The sequence below is a fragment of the Corvus cornix genome, chromosome 1A (genome assembly GCF_000738735.6).
Source record: "Corvus cornix cornix isolate S_Up_H32 chromosome 1A, ASM73873v5, whole genome shotgun sequence".
In the NCBI taxonomy this organism is placed as follows: Eukaryota; Metazoa; Chordata; class Aves; order Passeriformes; family Corvidae; genus Corvus; species Corvus cornix.
Window position 1 is genome coordinate 50898742 of NC_047057.1, and position 25343 is coordinate 50924084.

Genomic DNA, 25343 nt, shown 5'->3' on the forward strand with positions numbered 1-25343 from the left:
CTGTGAGACTTGGGTGGTGTCGAGGGGTAAAGTCCCCCTTTCCTCCTGTACAGACAGACATTCCTCCAAAGCCTCAGTGGCTGGGACATGCCCTGAAGGAGCATGGAGAAGGGCTGGAGCAACAAGGAGGTATTGAGAGCATCCCTGATGAAGTGAGGTGCTGAGCTGGTGTGGATATTCCGGTCACAGCAGCATGCAAAAGCACATTATGGCTTTAGTATGGCGAGTTTAATACACTGAACCCTTCCTCGCTCCAGCTGCCCCTGCCAGGCATCTCTGAAATTCATATCAACAAGTTTTCAATCTCTGAGCAATTCCCATCTCATAGGAGCAGCCTGTCCGCTCTGAGGACGGGAGATATGCAACAGCTCCCAGGCCTGCCTAGAGGACAGAGGCTTTCCTCTTCTCCTTCTTCCCTCATAGAAGAAACCCCCTGGGTTTGCAGAGGGTTCCCAGCACCTCATGGATTCGCCTGCAGTTCTGGCTGCTCAGGCCAACAAGCCTGGCTCTGAAGGGTGCAAGATAAATGTCTCCATGGGAAAAGAGAAACATTGGCCTTTCCTTGAAAAAAACCACAAACCAGACCAAAACAAAAAGGTATTTCTGTGTGTGATTGCAAAGGACTAAGCAGTGCTGCATGTGGTGCAGAGATGTTTGGGTCAGGTGCAGGGAAACATAGGAGGGCAAGATGAGCATAAGGGAGTAGAGCTGTCTGATGAAAGGAGTGCATGGAAATGATACAGATTCTCACCATTTTGTCCTAAGCATCTTAAAAATTAATAATTTCCTTAAAGCCCCAGCACCTGGAGCCAAGGTAATGAAAAGATAACTTCAATTCTCAGACCAAATATGAAAAGGAATGAGGGAAACAAGATTCTTTCTCTTCTCCAGACAAACACTCTCAAAATATAACTAGGCACCATTGAAATAAAATCTTGGGATTTTTTTTTTTTTAAGTCCAGACTTATGTTTGGGGAAATTGATGATATTTTGATCTAACTTGGGAAAGATGGTGGTCAAATGGTAAATGGATATAACAAAGTACTGTAGTGGAAAAAGAATATGTATGTATGTGCATGTGTTCATAGAATGTTTTGGTTTGAAAGAGATCTTTGAAGATCATCTAATCCATCCCTTGCTACCATGGGCAGGGACATCTTCCATTAGACCACGTTGCTGAAAGCCCTGTCCCACCTGGCCTTGAACAATTCCAGTGATGGTGCATCCCCAGCTTCTCTGGGCAAACTGTTCCAGTGTCTCACCACCCTCATCACAAGAAGTTTCTTCCTTATATCCAATCTAAATCTATCTTCTTTCGGTTTAAATCTGCTGCCTGTAAAGATCCCTCTGGATGTCATTCCTTCCCATGAGTGTGTCAAATTCACCACTCCAGCTCAGTGTTATCTGCAAACTTGCTGAGGCTATACTTAATGCCACTCTCTCTGACATTAATGAAGATACTAAACAATGTGAGTCCCAGGACAAAGACACCACTCCATACTGGGTGTCCACACCCCCCAGTGTGTTGCCTACCATCACCTGCATTCTAACCACATCAGAGTAAAGGCATCACTGTAGGGACACCAAGCCCTGAGATGTGAAGCTGTGCACATCTGGGGTTTAGGGTCAGCTGGCATTGCCAGGAACCTGGAAGACGTGCACTGCTTCCCTGCAGCATGTGTCTCTGAGCTGCTTGCACCCCTCTGTCCCTTTCTGCTGTCTCCCTTGAAGTGTCTCTAGCCTCTCTGTGTGCAAAGCACACTTTCTTCTGCTGAATGCCCTCTGGAGAGGGGACCAAGCAGGCCATTAGCTCCTGGATATTGAAATCACAGCTCCAGGTGCAACTGGTGAGGAAAGTGGAGGGCTGCAGCAAGGAAAACAGAATGCTACACAACAGAGCCCCTGTGCTCTGTGATTATGACTTCAGACTTGCCAACCCTCCCTTCTCTTCCCACCCTTCTCTTCCCTCCCCTGTTACCATGCTGTTTGTTCTGGGTCTCTTATTGGCTCCCACTTTTGGGTTTTTTTTTTCCCCATCCTACCTATATTTGCTCAAGGCCAAGCATAATACCATGAGAAGAAGGGGATATCTGCAATGCAAATTCTGAGGATCTTCTCCTGCCCAGGCACAAAAAATCCCCAGGATACTTTCCAGGAAGGGAAAATGTGCAGAACCATCTCTGTCCCTCTATCTCCACTGAGGGCTGGTTGTGGAAGCCCTGCCGGAATTTGGGGTGTTTTTCTCAGCCAGAAGGCAGCAGGCAACAGGCAAATCACTGTTATCTGTGTGTCTTCCTTTTCAGGGAGAGCCGTGTGTCTTTTTCATTTAGGTAATAACAGGCTTTTGGCAGCACCTCCAGCGCAAACCCAAGCTGCAGGTGAGCAGCAGGAGCAGAAGAGTTTGGCTGAGGTTTAACAGCTCACATTCCACTGATAATAGGGGGTTTTCCCAGAGCTCTGCCAAGGCAGGCTGAGTCTGTCCAGGGAGCAGGAGGGTAGGAGAGGCAGCATCAGGAAAAAGGGGTTTCGTTAAGGCAAGTTCATGGAGAGGGATGAGCAAAGCCCAGAAGGTGGAAGGTACCATGGGAAAGAGAAGCCAGAGGCAGAGGTGAGGTGAAAGGATTACAGCAGAGAGAAACTAAAGGAAGAGAATGGAGGATTCTGGAAAGCAGCATAAATTTGGACAAAGTTGGGAAGGGTCAAAATTTCTGATGAAATTTCTGATGACAGAAAGTCCCCATAGTAGTATTTTCTGAGGAAACAAAATGCTAGCTTTCTGCACACTTTATGCCATGATGGGGGAAGATCAATTACAAGCTCCAAGAAATTCCTGACTGCTATGTGAGTTTTCACACAATTGCAAGGGTTTATATTTCTCTCCCTTTTATTTTCTCTCCCATGTTGCAATAGAAGATAAATGAGAGCACACACACAAAAATACCCCAACAAACAAAAAAGCAAACAACCAAATCCAACAAAACCAAAAGCAAATACCCAAGCTCAAACTCAGCCATGTGTTGTTTGTTAATATATTCAGACTGTTTCAAGGTGTCTCTCCCCAACAAGTCAATTTTAAAACCTCCAGTTTTCCACTTCTCAAAAAAAGGATTTAACACAATTTTCCACGTTCACATTGCACATGTGCCTCCCATGTGCTGCTGGACGGTTATACTTTTGTGACCTTTTGCCCCACTGGGAGGTCTGTGACCCCCAAAGGAGGCTCTGACTTACCCGTGAATGTGATCCCAATCAGATGGGGCTTCACTGTCACTCAGAAGCTTGCTGACTAGCAATAAATATTCATAGAACTGATTAGATGTTAATTGCACAAATCACCACCTCTTCAGCCAACTCCGGGAACCTTGCTGCCACCCACCATAGTTAAAGAGGCAGCAGAAAACGTCTCTTCTGTAGGTCCCTTAAGGTCAGTCTGGCACCTCAGATGGAGGAGGTTAAATGACTCACCTTGCCACGTCCCTTAACACAGCCACAGCAGCCCTTCCCCAGTTCTGCCCCAGGTGAAGGGCTGTGCTCCTGCTAGCATAGCCCCCAGGGGTCAGGAGCCCTGTGGTTCCTGTAGCCACCTCTGCAGTCTGTCCTGCCCCCTCTCCCCACACACTGCTTGCTGTCCCACCCCACAAGGACTGCCCTTCCCTGCTCCTCTGTTATCTCTGTTCTTCCCACACAGACAGTTTTGCCAGGTCCCTTCAGCAAGGTACACGAGCAAAGCATGCTGTGCTGGCAGGACATATGGTCCTCTCCCTGCACAGGCTGTGCCTTTGAGGGCCCAGATGCCTTGGCCACCTTGCACCATCTCCACTGTCTCCCTGAAGTGTTGGGCTGGCACGCCTGGTGACGCGACTCTCCGTCCCACGGAAGGGGACAGCTGTGGGACACGAGGTGCCCCTCGCTGGTGTGACACAGCGGCTGTGGCAGAGGTTGCAGGCTCCTCAGAGGGTGTTCGTACCTTGCACCTTCCTGATATTTGTGCTGCCCCTGCTCTGGAGCTGAGGTGGAAGCCCCGTTCTTGTCAGTGCCAGCCCTTCTTCACTGACGACCCACACAGACCCAGACTCCTCCACCCTCCCTGACTCATTCCTGGCATCCCTCTGCCCCACCATGCAAACCCTCCTTGAACTTGGCCCAGTAGCACCAGCCTTCAGCAGCAAATGGCTGTGTGTATACAGGCTCACACACATGGGAATGTGATAACCTGGGACAGGCAACATTCATCTTCATTGCAGAGAGGCAGCAGGATTGGAAATGGCATGGCAAGATGAGACTGCTGCACGCCCCTGTCACAGGCACTTAGAGCAGAGACACTGCAGATGTGACAGCAGTGACACTCCAAGAAATCCTGGTCAGGTCTCAACCCCTGTCTGCCTGGGCTTCCTCCAGCTCCCCAAATGGGCCCTCTGCCAGGCTGGAGGCAGAAGTGATCCAGAGCAAGGCGCAGCAGAGAGGCCATGGCACCTTTGAAAGCCATTGTGCTCTCTACCTTTGTGCTCTGGCCTTTCTGTGTGAAATGTGTACTCAAAAAAAAACTTGAAGAAGGAAGAAGTCCCTCAGTGGGTCCTCCACCCTCAGGTATCCAGTTGCTTTCCAACCACCAAACATAAGGGGTGGGAGACAGGAGGAACTGCTCCTGTTGGGCTCACAAATCTGACCATGCCATTCCAACCAGCTCCAATACAGAGGGGCTGTGCTTCTTTCCATACAAATGACTGATCTCAGAGGGAGAAGACTGGCTCCCATCCCTCTGAGGCCATTGCAATAGCCTTCCATTCCTACGGATTTGTGGTACTTGCTGACGAAACTGTTTTCCCCTCTTGGTGTCAATCCCTGTCCTGCTGTGGAGGGGTGAGGCACAAGTGCTCGCACAGAGGGAGTTAAAAGGCTGGCAGTCCCAGTGCATATAACCCTGTTTAGCTGGCAGAAAAGAGCTCCATGATTTTCCTGTTGTGCTGAAGGCTGTGTGACACACAGCTGAGGAGTTTCAGGCCTGACAGGAATAGTTTCTCTAATGGGTGCTCTCACCTTGCCACTGAACACCACCCCTGGCCAACTTGCATGCCGAGTCTTGCCTCCACTTGCTCCTGAGCCCCCATCACCAAGAGCATTCACCCCCTGGCAAAGGACAGGTTCAACTGATGTCCTTTGATCACTCTCAATCCATAATTCAGTCCAGTCTGCCTCTATTTGTACGCTGTCCTTCCCCTCCACCTCACAGAGATTTTCTCTACCTAAGCTGTAGTGCATGAGGCTGCTGGCTCTCCTCACAGCTGCTCCATCTCTGTCGCTGCAAACAATTTCTAGAATGCCTTTTTAAAATGTATTAGCCTTCCAAAAAGGAGCTGATAAACAGGGGACAGCAGGACAGGAAGGAGTGGGGAGGAGGCAGGATGCAGCAATGTGGTCTATTCCACACATCTGCAGCATTCTCCTCCTCCCAGCCCTTTTATGAAAATAGATGGACATTTATTATGAAAAGGAACAGCTGTGTGTGTGCAGGAATCCTTAGGCAGGCAGGGAATAAGGGTCAGTCTTCTGTGTGTATGTCTGTGTGAGCCACACACGCTGCCTATGAGAAAGAGAAATGCCTCTACCATCCAGACAGCAATCTGTCAGACTGAGCACCTGAGGGGCTCTGTGTGTGCCTGTCTGTGTGTCTGTCCACGTGTCTGCACCTGTGTGAGCTGCTGCAGCTGCCCTCAGCAAAGAGAATGTGTGGTGGTGGTGGTCAGCAACACGTTCCCTGGTGGTGCCATTCGAGCTGCACAAGTCATTCCGATCATAAATTTCTAAGAGCTCCAAGAGAGTCTGTCAAAGCACACAGACATGCATGGGTGGTTGGTTTTAGAGACCTGTCCTGAGACACCCGGGCCAATACCGAACACACAGGTACTCAGCAGGCTTGAGGTCAAGGACACCACTCAGAGAGAGCACGTGTTGCATTGCTGGTGGGCAACACCATCGTGTTTGTGACACTGAGGAGACCGGGCCTCGTATAGCAAGGGCTTTAGAAATGCATTCTCTGTGCTGCAGAAACTCATACTGTCTGTCTCCCTACTTCAGTTTCCAGGAGAGACAAAACATGGTTCAACCCTTCCTGACTCTTGTGGTTAGTTTGATGGATGGAAATTACACAATTGCCTGTCTCTGTGCGTTGTTTTGCCTCTCTCAAGTTGTACTTCCCACCCTGTCCCCACTAGGAGTAATTTCTCTCTGCAGTGTGTGGGTATCTAAGGGAAGAAGGGAGGAGAAAGGACATATGCAGCCTGAAGAGAATTAGAAGGGTTGGGGATGAGGAGGAATGGGGAAGAGCTTGGATAGACCCTGCTGTCACAGGAATGATCCAGGTAAACTATAGGGAGGGCTTAGCCTGGATTCCCTCACCCAACAGCAGACTGTGGGTAGAATAGAGATGCCAGACTACATTTTGATGGCTTTTGTCACACAGAGTATAAGCCTGAGAAACACCTAGAACAGACATTTCCCACCCCAGTCCTAGGCTCTGGGGCATCTCCCACCAACCAGATGCATATTTGTATTTCTCTTACATATATGGGAGACGTTGCTAAGATAAGGGGCCATATCCTGACTTCTCTTCCACCTCTGGACACGAGCCTGCCTCCCTGCACTAAAGCCAAAGCAGGAGTGAATGTGTGCGTGTAAGCACGTGTGCTGCAGAGCAGTGGGCAGCAAACTCACTCTGTATCACATCAGTAACAAAGAGATTCAGCGCAGGAGACATTTGAAGGCATGAGCAGAAGAAAACCTTCACGTTCCTTCTCCAGGGTGAGTGCGTGCTTCAACTCTGAGATACGCTCCCTGCCTCTGGAAATTAATTCACCATTCCTGTGGCTTGGGTGAAAATAACCGGAATGAATAATGGGGCTGTGCTGGCCCTGCTGCAGACTGCCTGGTAAATACAGCCCTCTGCAGGAAGGAAAAAGAGACTGCAGTGGTGCTCAGGCTGCTCTGCTGGGCACAGGAACATGACACTCTTATCTCACATCCTCTGACTTTATCACAAAAATGACCATGTTTCCCTGAGTTCTGGGCTTGTTTTAAGCACTTTTATTTCTTTCTTTACACAAGAGACAAAACCCCCAGACTCCAGATTATACCATTGTGTGAAGATGGGAATGAATGCCTCTGTGTGTGTGTTCAGGCGTGGGGGAGGCATATGCACCTCCATTTTTTCATGCCATCTGGCTGCAAAACTTGAGATACAAAACCCAGGCCTCTGAGCTGCTCAAGGAACCAACCTTTGTTGGGGAGCCATCAGCCGGAAGGAGAGCTAGTGTTTGGGTTTCTTCCCTAAGGAAATCTGTGGTGGTCCATGAGTCTCAAAAAAGAGAGCCAAAACACCCAGAGCTGCTTCCCTGGTCTGACAGCATGTCTGTGCTCAGTTAGCCCTTATGTTGAACAGGGATCCAGTACCTTTACCTTTTTCAAATCTATGACTCAGTCACAGAACGGGGACTTACCAGGATTACAGCCCTCACTACAGGCTTTGTGAAGGGGGAGAGAGGGATTTCTTCTGAACTGAGGGCTTCTTTTCTTACCTTGACCTCTGGTTTCACAGTGAGTTGCTAAATAACAGCGGCCTCCAGCCCACAACCACTACACATCTGTTCATGGAAGAGAAGCCACTGGGGCCATTCTGCTCTGCAACTGACTGGACCATGCTCAGCTGCTCCAAGAGAATCTGCATGGTCCCTCACAGAAAAATACCCTGACCTGGTGTGACGGCAGGAGGGGCTGAAGACACAGTGCAGACATTCCTGTCTCCTCTCAGATCCTGTCCCACATGTCTGGGGCTACATGGGAGAACCCAAAGGCCAGCTGCTGTTGAGCTGTTATGTTCAGACACGGGCAACCCCATGCCCACACTTCTGACAGTCCTCAGGGGATCACACCCTGCACCTCTGCCTTCAGTTTGGAAAGGGAAGAAGCAGAGAGGGCAAGCTGTCCTGTCAGTCATCTGCCTGCCAAGTGGGAGGCAGAGGGAACCAAAGCTCCCAAACTTCTTCACTGGAAGAGCCCAGCATGAGAGGGAAGCTGTCCAACAACCTACACCTTCCTGATGCCAGTGACCAGGTCACAGTTCAGTTTTCACTGGCAATCTTTTTCTTACGGGCAGAGACCAGATCATAGAAAGGATCCTGTGTGATGCTGGTCCTGGAAATAAGAGGAAATGAGAGCAAAAGTGAGAGATTTAATGATGGAGAGCAGCACAGACAACTTAAATGAACTTGCACAGAGACACCACTTATCAAAATGTAGGACTGGAGACCTGCAGACTCACAGCAGAGAATTTAGCTGTGGCTATAGATTCTCCAGAAGGGACTTCGAAACTCTTTAAAGTCAAGGGGTACCATAGCTGTTAGACTGAAAACATTTCTTTCCACCCCCCTTTCCAAGCTCTGATAGCCAAATAAACTGTGTGACCATTTGTCCCTGGGGCTGAAAAAAGACAACTCAGGCCTCAAGTTCTCCTCACCGTATTGCCTCAATCCACTCATCACGCTCTGCTGGAGTGGCTGCTGAGATCTTGTAGGACTGATGCTTGCCTTCAACCACCTTCCCATCCCCATCTGTTTTGCAGGCTTTGATCTTCTGCCCTTTGCAGTTGGGATTGAAGAGTTCAAAGCAGTTCTGTCCAAAAGGAAACAAAATGGAGCAGTAGGATAAGACAAGGGGACCAAGGAGACTGCTGCCTTCAGCCACAGGTGACAGGCTCAGAGAGCTTCCAACGGGGAGGAGTCTGTCTCCAAAATGCAGCAAACTCCATCCTTCCCCACCCCAAAAATTTCCTTATGAGTTAGATGACTGTCCTTCTTAGGTAAATACACCCTTCATGTGAAGGACTGGACACCAAAACAGGCTTTATGGAGAGATGGAGCATCAGCACTTATCAAAACACACCTTCTGGGACCTGTCACTCTGCTCCATTCGTGAAAATCCCTCCCCCTTTTCAGTAGAGGCAACATCCTCTTTTTCTGCCTGCCACCACACAGATAGAAGGCACTTTTCCCAGAGCCATGACACATCGAAGAGTGGGTATCCACAAAAGACACACAGAAGAAATGTGTCACTTCCTGGGCAAGTTCCCTAACACCAACAGCTCTGTTTGGTCTACATGTGCTGTAACTCATTGTGGAGAGCCCCGAGGAGAGAAATTAAACCCACATCTCCTGGTGCAAAACAAGTAGGAAGTCAGCTGTGTGCCCCCCTACGCACACGTACACATGTGAAAACATACAATACAGTCAGCCAAAGGACAGCTCTCTACTCACACCAAAACCATAAATTAAAAACAGAGTTGTGTTGAGATGGGGGCACAAGGCAGTTTGGAATGGCACTTTCCCTCTGAGAAGCAAGCAGAGTAGGAGTGATTTGTGTGCATCTTCTCTTCCCTCCAACCATCTGATAGCCTGTGTTGGCAGACTGCCAACCAATGGAGACTTACTGGCTTTTTGGGATCATTCACCTTCCGGACTGATAGGTTCTCCAAGGGGATAATGCCCAGAGGCTCTTTGTCCTGAAGGCAAGGAAACATGAATTAACACCCCAAATAGCTCCCCAAATCTATGCCACTGTTTAGAACCTCTCTGATTTCCCCTGTGTGGGCCTTTGTGGAGGTGACAAGGGCAGAGTATGGCTGGGGAGACCCCTTCCATTGACACAATGGGGAGTTCAGTCAGACCACAGCTGCAGTGTCCAGCCTCTCTCCTCCTCCAGACCGGAGGTGAGGATACAGCATAGGAGAGAGTGGAGCTGTGAGTTCAGTCTGGGAGCACGGGATAAAAGGGAGAGACTTGCCCCCTACCCTCTGCTCCTCCCTGGCCCCTCAGAGGCTCATAACCACCCAGGACAGTTTCCCAGCCATGAGTTCAGCCTTTACCGTGGTATATTCAAAGTAATACAGGCAGTTATCGGTCAGAATGAACCAACGGCGTTTCCAGGTTTTCACACGTCCTCCTAAAGGCAGTGAGGTTCAGAAGCCATTAGTCACACATTTTTCTGTCCTTCCCGCAAGCCATGCACACCCAGTCACACCCTCCCCACTCTCCCTGTAGGTGAGCCCCAAGGAGACACCACTGAGGTGATGCCGTATGATAGACACACACACGGAGCCAAATTTGCTCGGATGGGGCTGGGAATGGGGAGGGATATGTTTCTGAGTCCCTTTTTGAGCAGACAGAGCCTGCAGGAGCTGGGACGAGGGAGCAGGCAGCCGGTTCCAACAGCAGGTGTCAGCCTCAGCCCATGGCAGCAGACAGGAGCGAAGGACAGAGGAGGTGACGGTAGGTGCCCGGGGGAGATTTGTGGTGGGAGGCAGGCAAACCAGGAGGTCAGAGGAGCTAGGGGAGTCTTCCCCCTCACCTAGTTTCAGCAGCCAGCCTTCACGGTTAGGGTTGAAGAAAGTGTGGGTGAGGTCGTTGCCATCGTCCTCTGGTATGGAGAACGGCTCGTTCTTTATGCTCTCAAACAGATTCTGCCCCAGAGCATTGGTGAGGAAGGAGAGAGAGAGAGAGCAGAGAGAGAGAGAGGGAGGAAGAAAGATTGATTTCTGACAAAGCTTGTACACAACTATCCTAGGTCCATCTGGTCCACCACTATTTTTACAAGGGAAGCTGGGTGAAGGGCAGGGGAGCACACAATGAGCACTGGGGGTAAAACAGTCCCCAGTCTGCACCTCACAGGGTCTCGGGGGGAAAAGGGGGAGGTCACCAGCTCTTTCCTGCATCTCGTGTCATAAAAAGAGTCTCAGTTTGGAAAATCACAGCCACAAGATGGTGCTCCCATAGCTAGACAGGCTGCAGTGACCAAACCTGTCACGAGTGCTGCTGTGGGTAGTATTAAGGCACTAGGATGGGACTCAACACGGCAGAGATGTAGCCCCATTTAGTCCCCGGGCTGGTGGTGCCAAACACTGCCGGGCAGTGCAACGTAGAGACCAGCATGTAGAGCTACGTGCCCACAAGGAGGCACATTTCACAGAGCCAAAGCTTTGGCATTGAGGGGCACAAAGGGTGGCATTCATAACAGCACACAGTTACAGTGAGGCAGGTTACTGGCTTTCAAAGGACACTGATATGTTGCTCACATCATTGTATTTGCCATCATTTATTACACAAAAACCAAGCCAAAGAAAAAAAAAAAAAAGACTACAGGCTCCTGCAACTTTCCTCAAATTGGCTACAAAAAATGACACTCTGGAGAAAGCTCTAAAGCCTCTACCCTGAGGGGATGCTGCTCAGCAAACCCAGGTATGGGATGTAGGCAGCCTCTCTGACACAAGACAGAAGTTATTCTGCCCAGGCTGGCTGGGTGAAGCCAGACACATAGCCAGGCTGCCCACCTCTACTCTGCCTCCCAGGGCAGGTCCCATCCCTGCTGACCCTTTGGGAAAAAGCCAGCTGCAGCTTTGCTAATGAGTGCATCCCCTGTCTCTGCACCTTTGCTTCTCAGTGGACCCCACGGGATGAGAAAATGGGAATTCTTCTTACCTTTAAAAGCTCTTCTGGCAGGTCCCCTCCATTGTCAATGCCTCTGTTGATGGACACAAACCTTTCAAAGTGGGGTTTGTCTTTCACATTGGGGTTGTGCAGGCTGGTGTTAAGCATGATGATAGAGAAGGAGAGTACATAACAGGTATCTAGCAATGAGAAAGAAAATCAGGATGGGTGGCACTTGTCTTAGAGCGCAGATCAATCCACACCTAAGGTGGCTTGGTTTCTAGTCACTGAAGAAGAGAGTCATCCTCTCATTTGCAGGAGAAGGGACCTGTTCCCCCTGCTAGGAGAGAGAGGAACAGAGCCAATCTCCTGCGATAGAGGTGATTCCATGCCCTCAGGATAATGGGGCAAGTTGGGCAGATGCAGTCTAGTAACAGCTCTGCCAGCAGGAAAGTTTCTGCAGACCCACATTTGTCAGGGCTATCCTTGCTGTGATGACATAATACCTCATGTGAGGCTGGGAGCCCTTCTCCAGTCTCTTGCCCATCGGGAGGGCCTGGAGCACAGTAGCAAAAGGAAAACTGAAGGCGCTCAGTTTATTGAAAAGCTTCACAGGAACTGGGCTGCCTCCTTTAGCTTAAGGGGAAACACACTTCCAAGTGATGCTGCCTGTGCTCTGTGAATGGAAAAGGAAGGCTCCTCTCCCTGGCAAACAGCACAGCTCAGCTTTACAGGCCTTCTCCCCATAAGCACCTGTGGACTGGAACACTCCCGGGTTACACTTGCAGTACCAGTTGGCAAAGGCCTCCATCATCCGGTCAATCTTCTGCGCCTCCCCAGGCAGCCGGAAGCTCCAGAGGAACTGTCTGTCAGGAGCAGAGTGCCAGAGAGTTAGTCAGGTTGGGCCCAAGGGACACTGATGCCTCCCCTCAACCCACACAACACCATGAACTTAAGAGAAGTCATCCCGTCACACTGGGGAGACAACACAGCGCACGGAGCAGGAGCTCTGCTCCTCCCTACAAACTGCCTGGATATATCAGCCTCAAACACCCCAAATGCAGGAAGCAGAACTAAGCCTCCCAGAAATCATGGCTCTGCTTCCCTAATGAGAGGCCTGCAAGGCAGCAGAGACCTCAGGAGAAAGAGTCCTGCCAGGAGGCGGCCTGTAATAAAACGAGGTGCCCTAAAACAGGCACTGAGGAGAGACATGTTTCCTGCTGCGAAAAATAACTTTTACCATCCCCCCAGACACTGAAGCCACAGTGACCCACTTTTCTGCACGTGGCCAGTCCAATCAACGGGCCATGAGAGTGTTTCCACCCCCCCGAGAAGTTGCTGACACCTCACAGAGTAACAGCCCTGGAGCCAACACACACAGCAGGGCCTTGGGAAGCTCCCATTTCAGCCCAAGGGAGCTTGCTGACCTTCCTGGGTGGCCAGACCCAGTGGCTGAGCAGGTTCCAGCGCTGCCCCCTGCACGCTCACTCACCTCAGCGCCTGCACCAGGTTGAGGTTGGCAAACTGGTGACATGCCACAAAGGCCTGGAGGATCTGAATGTTTGTGGGGTCCCTGGGAGAGGATAGAGGGGAAAGGTCAGAAGAGAGCTTTGGCCCTGCTCAGTTTGGATGTCCCTTGGTGTGACAACATGCACCTGGCTCCACCCCAGTCTCACTTCCCCTCTGACCAAGAAGAAGCCAAGGCACACACTCCAGTCTGAGAAGACCAATCCCATTACAGGCAGGAGGAAAGGTAGCCCATACAGCCAGCCCTAGTCACACCCCAAAGACCCTCCCAGGGCTCTCCTGCCGACCCAGCCCACGGTGGTTGGAGATATCTTCAGTCCTGGCACCTGGCCACAGGTCATCCAAAATGGTTGTTCAGAGGGCCCAGGCAGGACAGGGCCTCCAAGGGGTCTCCTCACCCTGGATTGCTCACCTCCCACCCAGGTAATCCCCAATGGCTGTCTTGTTCAGGCCTTCACCCTTGTGGAGGAATCTGGCGATCTCCTGCAGGTCTGAGGACAATACCTGGTGCTCGATCAGGTACTGGATGCCCTGGGGAGAAGAAGTAGGACAGGGAAGTAAAACAGCTCTGTAGTCTAATGAGAAAGTAGGATCCCATCACTCTGATATCAGCTTTCCTTAGCTTTGATGGACTTGCCTCCTCTGTTATTACCCAGCCTCTTCATGGGTGTAAGAAATGAGACAACTCTTAAAAAGATTAATTTATTGAAAACAGAAAAATTGAAAAATTACAGAAATTAGAAAAATATAAAAATTTGGGATCCTATGGCTCAGTAGATGGTATGCCCCAGGAGCGCAGGGATTTGAGATCTTCTGGCTGAGACAGCACTAGACCTCAGGTAGAGAAAAAGAACTTGCAGTGCTGGGCTGACTTTAAAAAAAATTACTAAAAGCCCCTTAAAAGGGGTAAGGCTTTGAATGCCCAGCACTGACGTCTACCACAACTAGCCTGCAGAGAGCAAGAGGGGAAAAGAGGCCCCGCCTCTCTGCTTCATCCTTTTTATAGTGCCTTTGCTCCGCCGCTCCCCCAGTCCGCCCACAGCCCGCCCCTTCAGTCCAAAGCGATTGGTGCTTTCCCTTTGATGGATCATCTCCGTCCACCAATGGCTCACCGTTGTCAGAGGGGTGGTATTAGTTGAGATAAGGGAGCTACAATGCCTTCATTAAAATTCAGGTATTCAGGTTGCCGTGGAGCTTGCCTGCAGAGTAATGGCTGTGGCTAAAAATAGCTGCTGGCTATAAGAACTAGAACTGGGGTTTTTGGCCTTGGAATCAGAATGCAAGTGAAAACCACCTAAAAAGGTATTAAAATACATCCAACACATCTCAAAACACTTGTAAAAGTATACAGTAAACACAGGAAAGGTAACTCTTATGGTGTACAAGTGGTTTGAAGTTTGAAAAGGGAGCATAAGTTGGTGATTTTAACTGGGGAATTTTAACTGGGAAGGGTGCAACTCTCTTAATAAACCACTTTGAACAATTGAAAACACTGATAATGGAACTGGATTTTTGTACCTGGGCTGATGGGTTAATTTTAAGATTCAATTTAAAATATTTAACTCAAAATTAATTAATTAAAGCACTTAATATGCAAAGACCAAGAACAAATAGGGATTTCATGTATGACAATGGGAGACCACAGCCATATTCTCATCTTTATTCAATTCCTCTTCATCCACTAAGGGTTGCCAGTCCCATTTTCATTTCATCCCTAGATTAGGCTAAATGTTTCACTGGGATGGAAACTCAAACAAACAAAATAGGGCAATGTAGATTAAAAGTCCAAAAAGGAAAAGTCAAAATAATTAATTTTAATATTTTTAATCAAAATGTCTTAGTGTTCTGTTCCTAAATGTCTTTTCTTTTCCTAAATTAATTTAACTTGAAAAAGAAATTATTTGTTTAAAAGAAGGCATTAAAAAATGTACTCAGACAAAAAGATACAGACTTGAGACAACTTAAAACAATTTTTTCCCAGATTTTTCCTCTATGCCACAGAACAGAGAAGTTCCAATGTTTTCAGCTCCATCCCTCCTAGACAATACGGATGGAATATGCTTTTTAAGGAATATAGAGGGTGTGAATTGGGTTGTGCAAAGAGTCAATATCCTATTTTAGAGAGAATATCATGATTTTCAAAGCCAGAGAAAAAGCTGAGGCTTTTTTCAAAAGACTCTTGACAATATCTAACAACTCTGCAGTTCTCCAGACCACATTGCAATTCTCCTTGCAATATACAATAAAGGAATGAAAATTGTTTCAGATCCATCAAAATGTTCTACTTCAACAGAATCATTTCACTTGCCCTTGCAATATATATGAAACTATTTTTAAAATGCCCCAAAGAAAAAGCAGTTTTAAAAGAAGAAATTGAAATTTTTGTGAGATTTTTTTTCCACTCTATTTTCCTTTCTTTTTTCCCCAGATGGATTTTCAGTAAGATCAATTTAATTTTGAAAAGTATTGCAGTGATGATGGGGCCCCATTTTCCAGAGGAAAATGTTTCTCCCCAAAGGTTTTTATCAGCCAGATTCCTAATGCTTACCTCCTCTAGCCTCAGGAACTTTCCATGGGATCTTGGAGATAGGAACTCATTTATAAGTGTCAGCATTGCATGGATGGAGTGTAACCTTAGAAAGGAGGGGCAAAGAAATTTCCTTGCATCGCAGCACCTCCCACTCTGGCATGTAGCAAGAGGGGAGCAATAATCAGAGATCTGCATTATACAGGCACACAGTAGATAACATTTTGACCAGTCTGATTGGCATTGAACTCATAAAGCTAAACTGGTCTGGGGTTAGAATTAGTTCGGGTATTCCTGCACAGCGTGGCACAACGCCACAGAGAGAGATGCCTTGGGGGCTTCGAACCAAGGTCAGGCAGAAAGGCAAAATAAAACCTACTCTCATGCAGGCTGTAAGTACTGATGTCGCTGCTATGGACAGCTCCCACTGGCTGGGGTGTGGACACAGGGGAAGGCATCTTGACACTCTCAGCAGGACAGAGGAGGCATGAAAAGCTGTCACGCAGAGCAGCAGCCAGCCGAGGTGTCAGCTGTGGTCGCCAGCTGATGATCAGCTACCGTTTGATCACAGCTTGTGGTTTCCCTTGAAGAGCTCAAAAAGTGCTCCACCAGTCAGGAGGAAGGAAGAGGGAACTGTTTCTCTCACATCTTCTCTACTTAATCATGATGGTTTGAGAGCTTTCTGCAGAGGGCTGAAGGCTATGGAGTCTTCACATCACTGGTCAGTGCCCCAGAAAGTGGAAAAGCTGTGTTTAATCCCGAGTTCAACCAAAACCAAAACTGCTTCCAAACTGACAGAGGCAGCTTGTCCTCTTCTGTTCTGAATGAGCCAAGGAACCTGACACACTCTCAAAACTTCTCACCTTCTTCTTACTTCATCCTCCTCTATCACACTATAGCAAATTCCTAGACTCTCACAGTCAAGAAGGGCAGTGCTGAAGGAAATCTGGCTCTCATGGCATGCTGCCAGTGTTCAACCATCCTCCCTTTACTTCTCCTAGGTTTGGGTTGAATTGTGTGGCGTGGCCTCTAAGCACATGACCGGGAGGGAGGCAACACAGCTTGATCACATCAGAAGACCTCACTCAGGGGCAGCAGGGTGGAGGCTGCTCCTAATGGGGGCCCTAGTGAGGTAGGAACCGATCCCCACAGTCCCCTGCCATAGCTCCTTCCACATCAGTGGCTGCAACTGGAACGGCAGCCAGCAGAGGCTCTTCCTCCCAGCTTTATCCTCAAAGGTGGAATGAACAAATCCTACCTTTTCAGGATCCATGTTGAATTTCTTCCTGCCCAGGGACAGAATTTTATCCCTCTGTGATAGCTTGCTGCAAACACAAAAAAGATAGGAAAAGTCAAACTTAGAATAAAGGACCATGTCATTTCACTCACAAGGTAACTTAGATATCTCAAGGACAGGTGTCTGACTACCCAGGAATAAAGAGAAATCTAAGAGGAGAGAAGGGTATTCCTGGCCTCATTTCCCTGTCCTTGTTGTGAGCTGAATCCCAGCAGTGTTTTTGTTTTCTCTTCAAAAGAGAGACTTTGTAAGCAAAGGAATACTCATTCCACTTGCCTGGTCTGCTCTCCAGGATTATCCTCTGTCTCTTGCCTCTCCTCTGCATGTTGGAAACACTCGATCTCTGCAAACACCTCAGCAATCTCTTCCTTCAGCCTCTGCAAAAGAAATATCAGGAAGATGAAGGCAGTGGAGGGAAAAACAGCAGACACACAGAGCATGTCTTACTCATGTCTATTGTCACTCAAGACTGGAAAAATCAACCTTAATCAGTGTGGTGAGTGTCAGAGAACTGACCCCACTGTTGATTTCGGTTCCTCAAACAATGTCAGATGCAAGAATCCTTCCACTGTGCCCATTTCTTTTGAGCTTTTACTTTGCATAGCCCTGCTACACATCCAGGAAAGGAGAAGTGGAACTGGTATCTGTGAGATCAATATGAACCTGAAGTGGCTGTATTGTGAAACACAGAATTTTTAATGTACCTGTCATTTAAATACCATTGAACAGATACCTCTCTTCAGGTGACAGGCAGGGGAAGAAGGGTTATTTTATGACAGATCCTTTCTCATCAAGGAATGAGGATGTGGATGGAGCACATAATCAGACAGAGAAACTGAATTTCTGCAATATCCCATAATTTAAAAGATCATCTGGGTTTCAGTTTTGCTCTGGCCACCTTCTGTTGTGCTTCATTGGTCCACAGAGCTATGAGTGTTCCTTACTAAGTTTTAGGTGTTGCACAAATGTAACAGAGCCATGATCTCAGATCATGAATTTCAAATGATTCTCAGTTTTGTTATTTTATTCACTGCTGTCTTTTGCAGTGTTACTGGCAAGCCGAGACCCATCCTCTTTCCTCCTCCCCTGACCCCTTCCCCCAGATATGCCCCCAAGTCTTTGTGTTTAAGGGTACTGATAGATATTTTCTTAAAAAATCCCCTGGGGAAAATATCTCTTTTCACCTAAACTCATTCTGCTCCACTGGACAATGTGTACCCCATTGCTTAATAGTTTTGGGTTCTAAAGTATGAGTTTGTGCAGCCTAGCAACCTTTTGCTGTCCATAGTGGGCAAAAAAATGTGGTATTCCTATTCAAGTGTCCTGCTTCTTACAGTGCCCATCGCCTGTTCTGAAAATTGTCAAGAGAAGAACCACACACAAGCAAATCACAGGCACACACACTCATAACCTGTTTTGTAAGAGGGGACCAGAGACCATTCTGGTTTGCAGCAGAGAGAGGAGGTCTGGAAGCCTGAGAAGTAATATATAGTTTGGCTTAATCCTTTACTCTATGTCAGGAAATATTGCAGCTATTCCCTAGGCATCTGGACAGCTTCATGTTGTGGGAAAATCAGTCCAAGTCCAATGATTCAATGCAATAAGCTCTCTCAAATGGGAAACCACATTTCAGGGTGGAGGCAGAACGGAATAGAAAGGGCACAGCACTATGCAGGACTGCGATGCAGTCTTAGTGACTGATTTTGAATCTGTTACTTTCAGACATTTTAGGAGGCACTGGAGAAATGGTTGGGTCTGCTAAAAGAAAAGAAGAAAAGCAAGTTCAGCCACAGAAACTTGTGTGGAAGGTCCTGCCATGAGACGTCTTCGAAGAGACAGGATCCTTCATGGAGGACTTGTTAGAGGTCCCCAAAGCAAACAAAAGTTTGATAAACACAGGGGGATGCTGCAGGTAACCAGGACTGATATGTCATTAGCAGGTAACCAGTAATTAAAAAGAATCATAAATGCTGAGCCTGATGCCTGCCAGTATGACTTACTGAAGACATTTCTTTAATCCCAAGTATGCAATCCCAGCTCATCCCTGCTCATAATCTGATCAGCCTTTCTCAGGTATCCCATTAGGGCAGCTGATGATTCCTGCAGCAGAGAGCACCACAGGCTGGATGCACCCTGGTGGCAAATAGGCCAGGGCAGCCTGAAGTTTAAAACTGAAGTTGGATCATGACAGAGAAAATGTCTCCTGTGCAAGAGCGCTTCTGCATGGCCTGGACTGTTGTTATGTGAGGATGCTCCTTGGTGAAGACAGATTTGGGAAGGCTAGGCAGGCACGAGGGACCAGATGGTCCTTACCTTAATATCATCCAAAAGCTCCTGTTTGTGCTTCCTGATTGTCTCTATTTCAGCCTCTTCAGCCCCACTCAAGTCAGTTGACTCTGGAAGAATAAAGATGCCTGTGAGAACACTGCTGGGGCCAATATCATGGACAAAGCTGTCCCAACCTCTCAACACTTACACTCTCCCAGGGTCATGCCACAGCAGCTCCGATTTCTGTGTTTCAGCATCTGTCCTCTCTGCTGTTGCAACCACTGCACCTCACCTTTGCCTTGAAAATGGTTCTCAGTCCAGAGTGTGCAGCACAGACCATACCCCACTCCTCGCAGCCAGAGGCTGTGCACAGCCCTCTCAGCTGACCCTGCAGACACCCACTACCTGCTCAGCCAATTCTACGCAACCTGAGCACAGTGAGTAAGTCTCACCAAATGCTCTCCAGTGGTTTTTATGTCAGTCATCTTTAGGTACCGAAAATCTGTGACCTAAATACTTCATCTACATCCAAACATCCCAAGAAAACCACTGGCTTCATGAGTTGATCTGCCATAGCCAGAGTCAGAAATGGCTTAAGTGAGAAAATCGAGGTCTTTCAAGTGTGAGGGCAGGATCTGGGGGATGAAAGCCTTGCTGAGGAAGGAATGTCTTTGGGAGGCTGTTGTTCTGTGGACAGCAGAAAATGCAGAAATATGAGTAGGCTTCCTTGTAATGTACAGGAACTTAAATAGCAGCAAAGCCAAGGAAACCACAATATGATTCATAAAAGGCCTAAAAGAATTGGGGTGACAGAATTACCGCTAAATATAATCCAGGTGAAACACAGCCTCCTCAGCAAGCAGAATGAGAAGGCTGCAGCCCTAGAGAGGACACAAAGCAGAAGGTGAGGCCCCAGGAAAAAAGCAGAGCTCGCAGAAGGCTGAGAGCTCTGGAGGTCACTGCTGAACTTGCAAACGGGATCCTTGCTGCACCTAAACACTGCAAGATAAAGCCTACCCAGGAAGCCAGGTCAAGTCACTGGATGCCCTGCTCCACTGTTTCATAAGACGAAATCCCCTGGGCCTCCCATCTTCCCAGAAAAACGGGAAGTAGCACTAGTTGCGTTGGAAATTCTTTTAGTGTGGATCTCACATGCAAAACAACTGCTATAAATATGAGTGGAAGAAAAAAAGGGAAGGAAGCAGCCACGACAGACAGAAGGAAAAGCGACAAGGGCAATCATCTTCGTATGCTTCTTTCCTGTCATGGCCACAACAGCTCAGAAAGACCCGCCTTTCCCAATCCTAATCTCTCCCCCATCCTCCTGGCTGGTTGGGTTTCCATGTGCTAAGTATGTTCCTGTTACTTTTCTCAGGCTGCAGCCTCTCTCCTGTCACTCCTTCTGCTGGTTTCAAGCATTGCATTCCCTGGGGAGAAGCTGCTGAGTCTGTGGGAGTAAAGCACTGGACAAGGAGCCAGCATGAAGCCAGGCTGGGAAGGACCCACGTGCCCTCCCAGCCCTGCAAGCAGCCCTTGTGAGGAGCTACAAGAAGCTGACTGATTGCTGAAGCCAGTCAAGAGGGAAGGAAAACCTGTGGCATCCAGAAGCTTGTGACAGCCAAATCCGTAGGTGAGGGGAAAACCAAAGCAGGCAGGCAGGTTAGCAAACAAAAGATAAACAAATGAAAAGAAACCACAAAGAAAACCAACCAAAAACATTCAGTGGCTCTCCTACTTGTTAGGTGGGTTGCTGACTTCCCTTTGAATGTCAGCCCTGCGCCTCTGAGCAATGCCCAGCTCCTTCAGCTTAATTTGTGTATGCTGCAGTTGTGGTGTCTGCAGGAGATGAGGCCATCCTCTCCGTCTCTCCAGTCGTATCTCTCTCACTCCTGTTGGGGCTTGTAACTGTGGAATCACTGGGGTTATTCTTTGACAAATTACCAGAGTCCTTTTGCCCTGTATTTCTTTCCACAAAAGCACTGTAGGAGGACATACCTGAGGAACCTTGCCTTCCCCTGCCCCACCAGCAAACTCTGTGGTGTGGCTGGTTGCTTTGCTTCAGTTGTTCTGTGTCTACTAAAGCAGCCTAAAGCATCTCAAAGAGTCATGAGGCTCCCAGAGGACGCCATCTCACCCACACGACCCCCAACAAGCCTGTAAATAACACAGTCCCCCTTCCTCCTGAACGTCTGAAAACCCCAACTCCCAACCGCCCATTTGTCAGAATGAGAAAAGTGTGGGAAGGACTGCATGTGTGGGGAGGGCAGGGGAGAAAAAGAATGAGTCATGGAGAAGGGGAAGGAATCAAGGGGTAAGAAAGCAGGAAAGGGTGACATAGTTTGGAAGAAAATCAGATGGATGAAACTTGCAGGGCAATTTAGACTGAGCTGCAGATAGAGTCCTTGTTAGGTTTCCTATACAGCTTAAGTCCTTGACTGCTTCGGAAAAGAATTCTGAGGTCCATGCCTGCACAATACTCCACTTCCCTAACAGGGGGCCTGATGCTCTGCTCTTTGGAGGGCATTCATCACTGCTACTGCACACTTTGGGGTCTGCACTTGGGGGAAGTGAACACAGAAGGCTTGTCTGGGGAACCTTCTGCAGAAAGGCAGTGAAGGCAGCAGGGGCAGCTAGGCAAGCAGCAGGTGAGATAATAGAGCTGCTTCGCCCTTGCTTCCCCTCTCTCTCCATGTTGAGAACAAGCTGAGCCGACAGGAGAGGGACATTCAGAGGGAAGCACTGCCTGGCTCACTCTGGACACTTGCAGAAGCAGAGGGAATCCAGCCCTATACCAAGGGATTGAGAAATGGCTTCAGCCTTGTCAGAGTCCTCAGAACCACCTCAGTTCCACTTCCCTCTAGGACTAGGTCAGCACACAGACGAAGCACAGCCCTGGTCAGGGTCCCCTGCACAGGGGGAAATTTCACCCTGATGAAGAACACACCACAAAAACACATGCAGATTTCAGAAGGATGCTGTCAGCCCAACCAATACTGAAGTCTTCCAGTTCAGACACACAGAAACCCTGTCCAGAGAGGACATTAGGTTGTTGTTTGGAAAGTGAGCAAGTGTTGAAAGGAAAGTGTCTCAGCATCACATCTGTGGGTCTTACACCTGCTCCTGAGGTTGTTTCCCCACTCTCAGGGCAGACCCAGACTCCACGAACTGACCAGGATTGTGTTTTCAGTGCTGTCACTCAAAACAGTACACAGACTGCAATTCCTGTTGTGGGGACTTATGCCTTCAGCCTCCCCATCTAAAGGGCACATCGGAGTTACCCAAACATCTGGGTACTTGTGTGGCCAGCAGAGAGTTCTGTGTGCGCTGGTTTCACTTCCCATTGCGAAGGGTTCTGCTGAACCACCAGGTGCTAACCGAGGCTTTCAGTCCCATGGAAAATCATAGGAACAGGGAGATGGCTTTTGAAGCACAGAGGTAAGTGGGAAGTGACCACCCAGAAGAGCTGGAAGGAAGGACTGCAGAAGCAGCAGGGGAAGGTACAAAGAATGACTGTATCTGTAGCACTGCTGCCGACCATCCATGTGTTATACACCCACGGTAGGACACCAAAGGTTCATCAGGCCCATTTGTAAGGCAATGGAGGGCTTTGAGTGTAGCTGCTAAAGGGTTTGGGCACCTCCACCCATGGCAGCACACAAGCAGAGCAGCCTGATGGGCAGCTTCTGCCTGAAGGAGGCTCTCTGGTAGAAAAACTTCACCTGAAATTCCTTTTCTATTTTGATATGGTTTCTGTGTCATCTCCTGCACAGACCACCACCTCCACAGCCAGGTGCTAGCCTAATAGCAGAGAGATGACAGAAAACCTTCCAGCTCCTCAGTTCCCTCCAGCCATGTGTGTCTCCCTCCAGCAGCCACTCCACAGGTCTCTGCCAGCTTGTGTCAGAAGAAATTCAACATAAATCCCAACAGGTTTAATTTGCACATTTCAGCTATGGGGGGAAAGGTGGGAAGAAGAATTTATGTTGTCTCCTGGTCCCCTTATCCCACATGACAACTTACATCCATCCTTCAGGATAACTTTTGACTATGGCTTTTGACTACGGCTCTTACCCCACACATCCCAGCACAGGATACCACAGTACTAGTCTGCTCTCCCATGTTTCACACATCCAGCTCAAGGGCGTGGCACACCAGCTCTGTGGCCTCACCCAGACAGTCCTGAGAGGGTTCTGAAGGAAGCTGGAGGAGGACACACACCGCAGGGAGAGCAGCCTCCCCAAGGTATCAAGTCTCACCTGCAAACAGATGTGTACCTAACAGGACCATTGCCTCTCCAGGTAGGAGTGGCCCCAGTGAAAGGTGTACACACACTTCTGACCTCCAGGACAATCATGCCTCAACTGAGCAATTCCAAGTGCGTTCAGTACTCTAAAGCTCACTGGGAAACTGTTGCTGGTGGCAGCCTTGGCTCCCAAGGGAGTTCAGCATCAAACAAACCCACTTTCTCACCCAGCTGTGGAATGACAGGACGGGATTGAGCAAAAACATCAGTCAGAGCCAGCACATGTCTCCAGGCATTGCCTGTCTCCAGGCTCTGCCTCTACCCAGAACTGAGCAAACCCACACTGTGCCTGAATAGGATCTCATTGTGCTACTTCAGGGCGTACACTTGCTTGAAAGTATGCTCACTTGAATGTGTAACTCTCAAGACATAATTAACTCACTAACACCTAACTTGAGTGAATGACTGTGTCAGACCTTTGGTTAGGAGACCCCCAGTTTCTGTTGAAGGCACACCCCAAAATAAATAGAAAAATATGAGTTATCCCTCCTCCTGTCCAGTTTGTCCTGCAGAAGCTTTGTCCACAGTTGCTTTCAGGTAGTGAGGGCTGGGTGATCAGAAGAGCCCCGTTTTCACCAACATTCAACACCAGACAGATGCTGGCAAGAACTCAGCTCCCAAAGGTACCACCAATTTCCCTGACAAGCAAGGCTGGTATGTGGTTTGAGCAAGCCCTTTCCTTGGCTACACACCTCAGAGCTAAAAAGTGCACAACAGCTGTTGAAACTGGGCACTTCTTTCTGCTTTCACTCTGTGCTCCATATCCCATACACAAAAGCCTGAGGGGACAGAGTCAAAATGAGAATAGACATTGCAAGGTGATCCTTTTTCTTCCTGGCCTTTGTTCAGCCTGTTCCCATTCATCTCTCCCACTTTGCTGGCTTTGTGCAGACACACACTCAGAGCTTCCTCAGCCAGAAGCTGGAAATGTTCAGTCTGGTGGTGTGCCTTTCCTTGCTGAATCCCAAGCACTTTATCCACCACCTGCCAAAGCAGGAAATAAAAGCTAAGATCTCTCAGTTCCTCAGATGTGGCTTATTTCCCCTCACCCACATCTGCCCACTGAGATGGTTTCAGGCAGGCCCACCTGTAGATCACTTGGAGCTTCTAGAAGTCTATTACAGTGGTTTACCTCTAACATGGACAGAAGCACAAGAGGCCCCAGTACCAAAAGCCTTGCAAGGGCATTACACTGGGATACCCAACTGCATGAGAGGCTCCACAAAGGCAAACCAGATCCTGGGATCTGTAGGGAAACACCACTGAAGAGCTTCCCAGAGTTGCATGAAGAGCAGCCAAAGCCTGCAAGTGCTCACCCCAGGTGTCACATACATCATTGACACCGAGGAGTCAGTTCCCAGCCCAGCCCAAGCAACCAGAGCAGTAACACTCTCAGCACAAAGGCCCATTCAAACCAGTGAGAAAATTTCTCTTGATGTGAAAGGAGAGCGAGTAAAATGCCCAATGCTGAAGACTGACAAGCAATTAACTGTACCACCAGGGATCTCCCAGCATGTCATTCCTCCAGCCACCAGCCGCAGCATCCACTCTGGCTGCTGGGATCTCATGGTGTGCTCTGCTCCATCAAACTGAGTGCACAGCCCTCACCCCATGAAAGGCACACAATGATTGAGGCTTACCAGCAGGACAAAGATCCATCCTGAAGAGCACGATATATTTTCAACACAAGGGTTGTTCCTCCTTGTATTTGGCTTGTTCAGATGCTTCACAGAACCGAAACTTGGAGCCAGCGAACAAGACCGCAGAGGCTTTGGGGGGGGCGGGTTTCCCTGTGACTCCTCCCTTTCCCTCCTCATCCTCCCCCCCCAACCACCTCCCCCACGATCACATGTCACAAGCTTGTAGCAGTGGAGGAAAGTGTGTGTGCATGTTTCGATGAGCTAACAAGGGCTCATTGGCTACTTCGGAAATAAAAATGCACAAATGTAT

The 25343-nt window shown here is 48.6% G+C and overlaps 1 protein-coding gene across 2 annotated transcripts; it reads right to left on the reverse strand.

Moving 5' to 3' along the window:
* Positions 1-7064: 7064 nt before the first annotated feature.
* Positions 7065-25225, reverse strand: CYTH4 (cytohesin 4). Of its 2 annotated transcripts, XM_010410552.4 has the most exons (13): positions 25034-25137; positions 19136-19218; positions 17099-17199; positions 16784-16850; positions 13411-13529; positions 12964-13044; positions 12225-12337; positions 11523-11671; positions 10396-10507; positions 9914-9990; positions 9479-9550; positions 8510-8664; positions 7065-8187 (listed from the first exon to the last, which is right to left on the reverse strand). In XM_010410552.4, the coding sequence occupies exons 1-13, from the start codon at positions 25050-25052 to the stop codon at positions 8115-8117; spliced, it is 1221 nt and encodes a 406-aa protein (XP_010408854.1). In that variant the 5' UTR covers positions 25053-25137; the 3' UTR covers positions 7065-8114. The 2 variants fall into 2 exon arrangements, with proteins under 2 accessions (XP_010408854.1, XP_019147902.1); XM_019292357.3 differs by lacking the exon at positions 19136-19218 and having other exon boundaries at positions 25034-25225.
* Between the last annotated feature and the right edge of the window lie 118 nt (positions 25226-25343).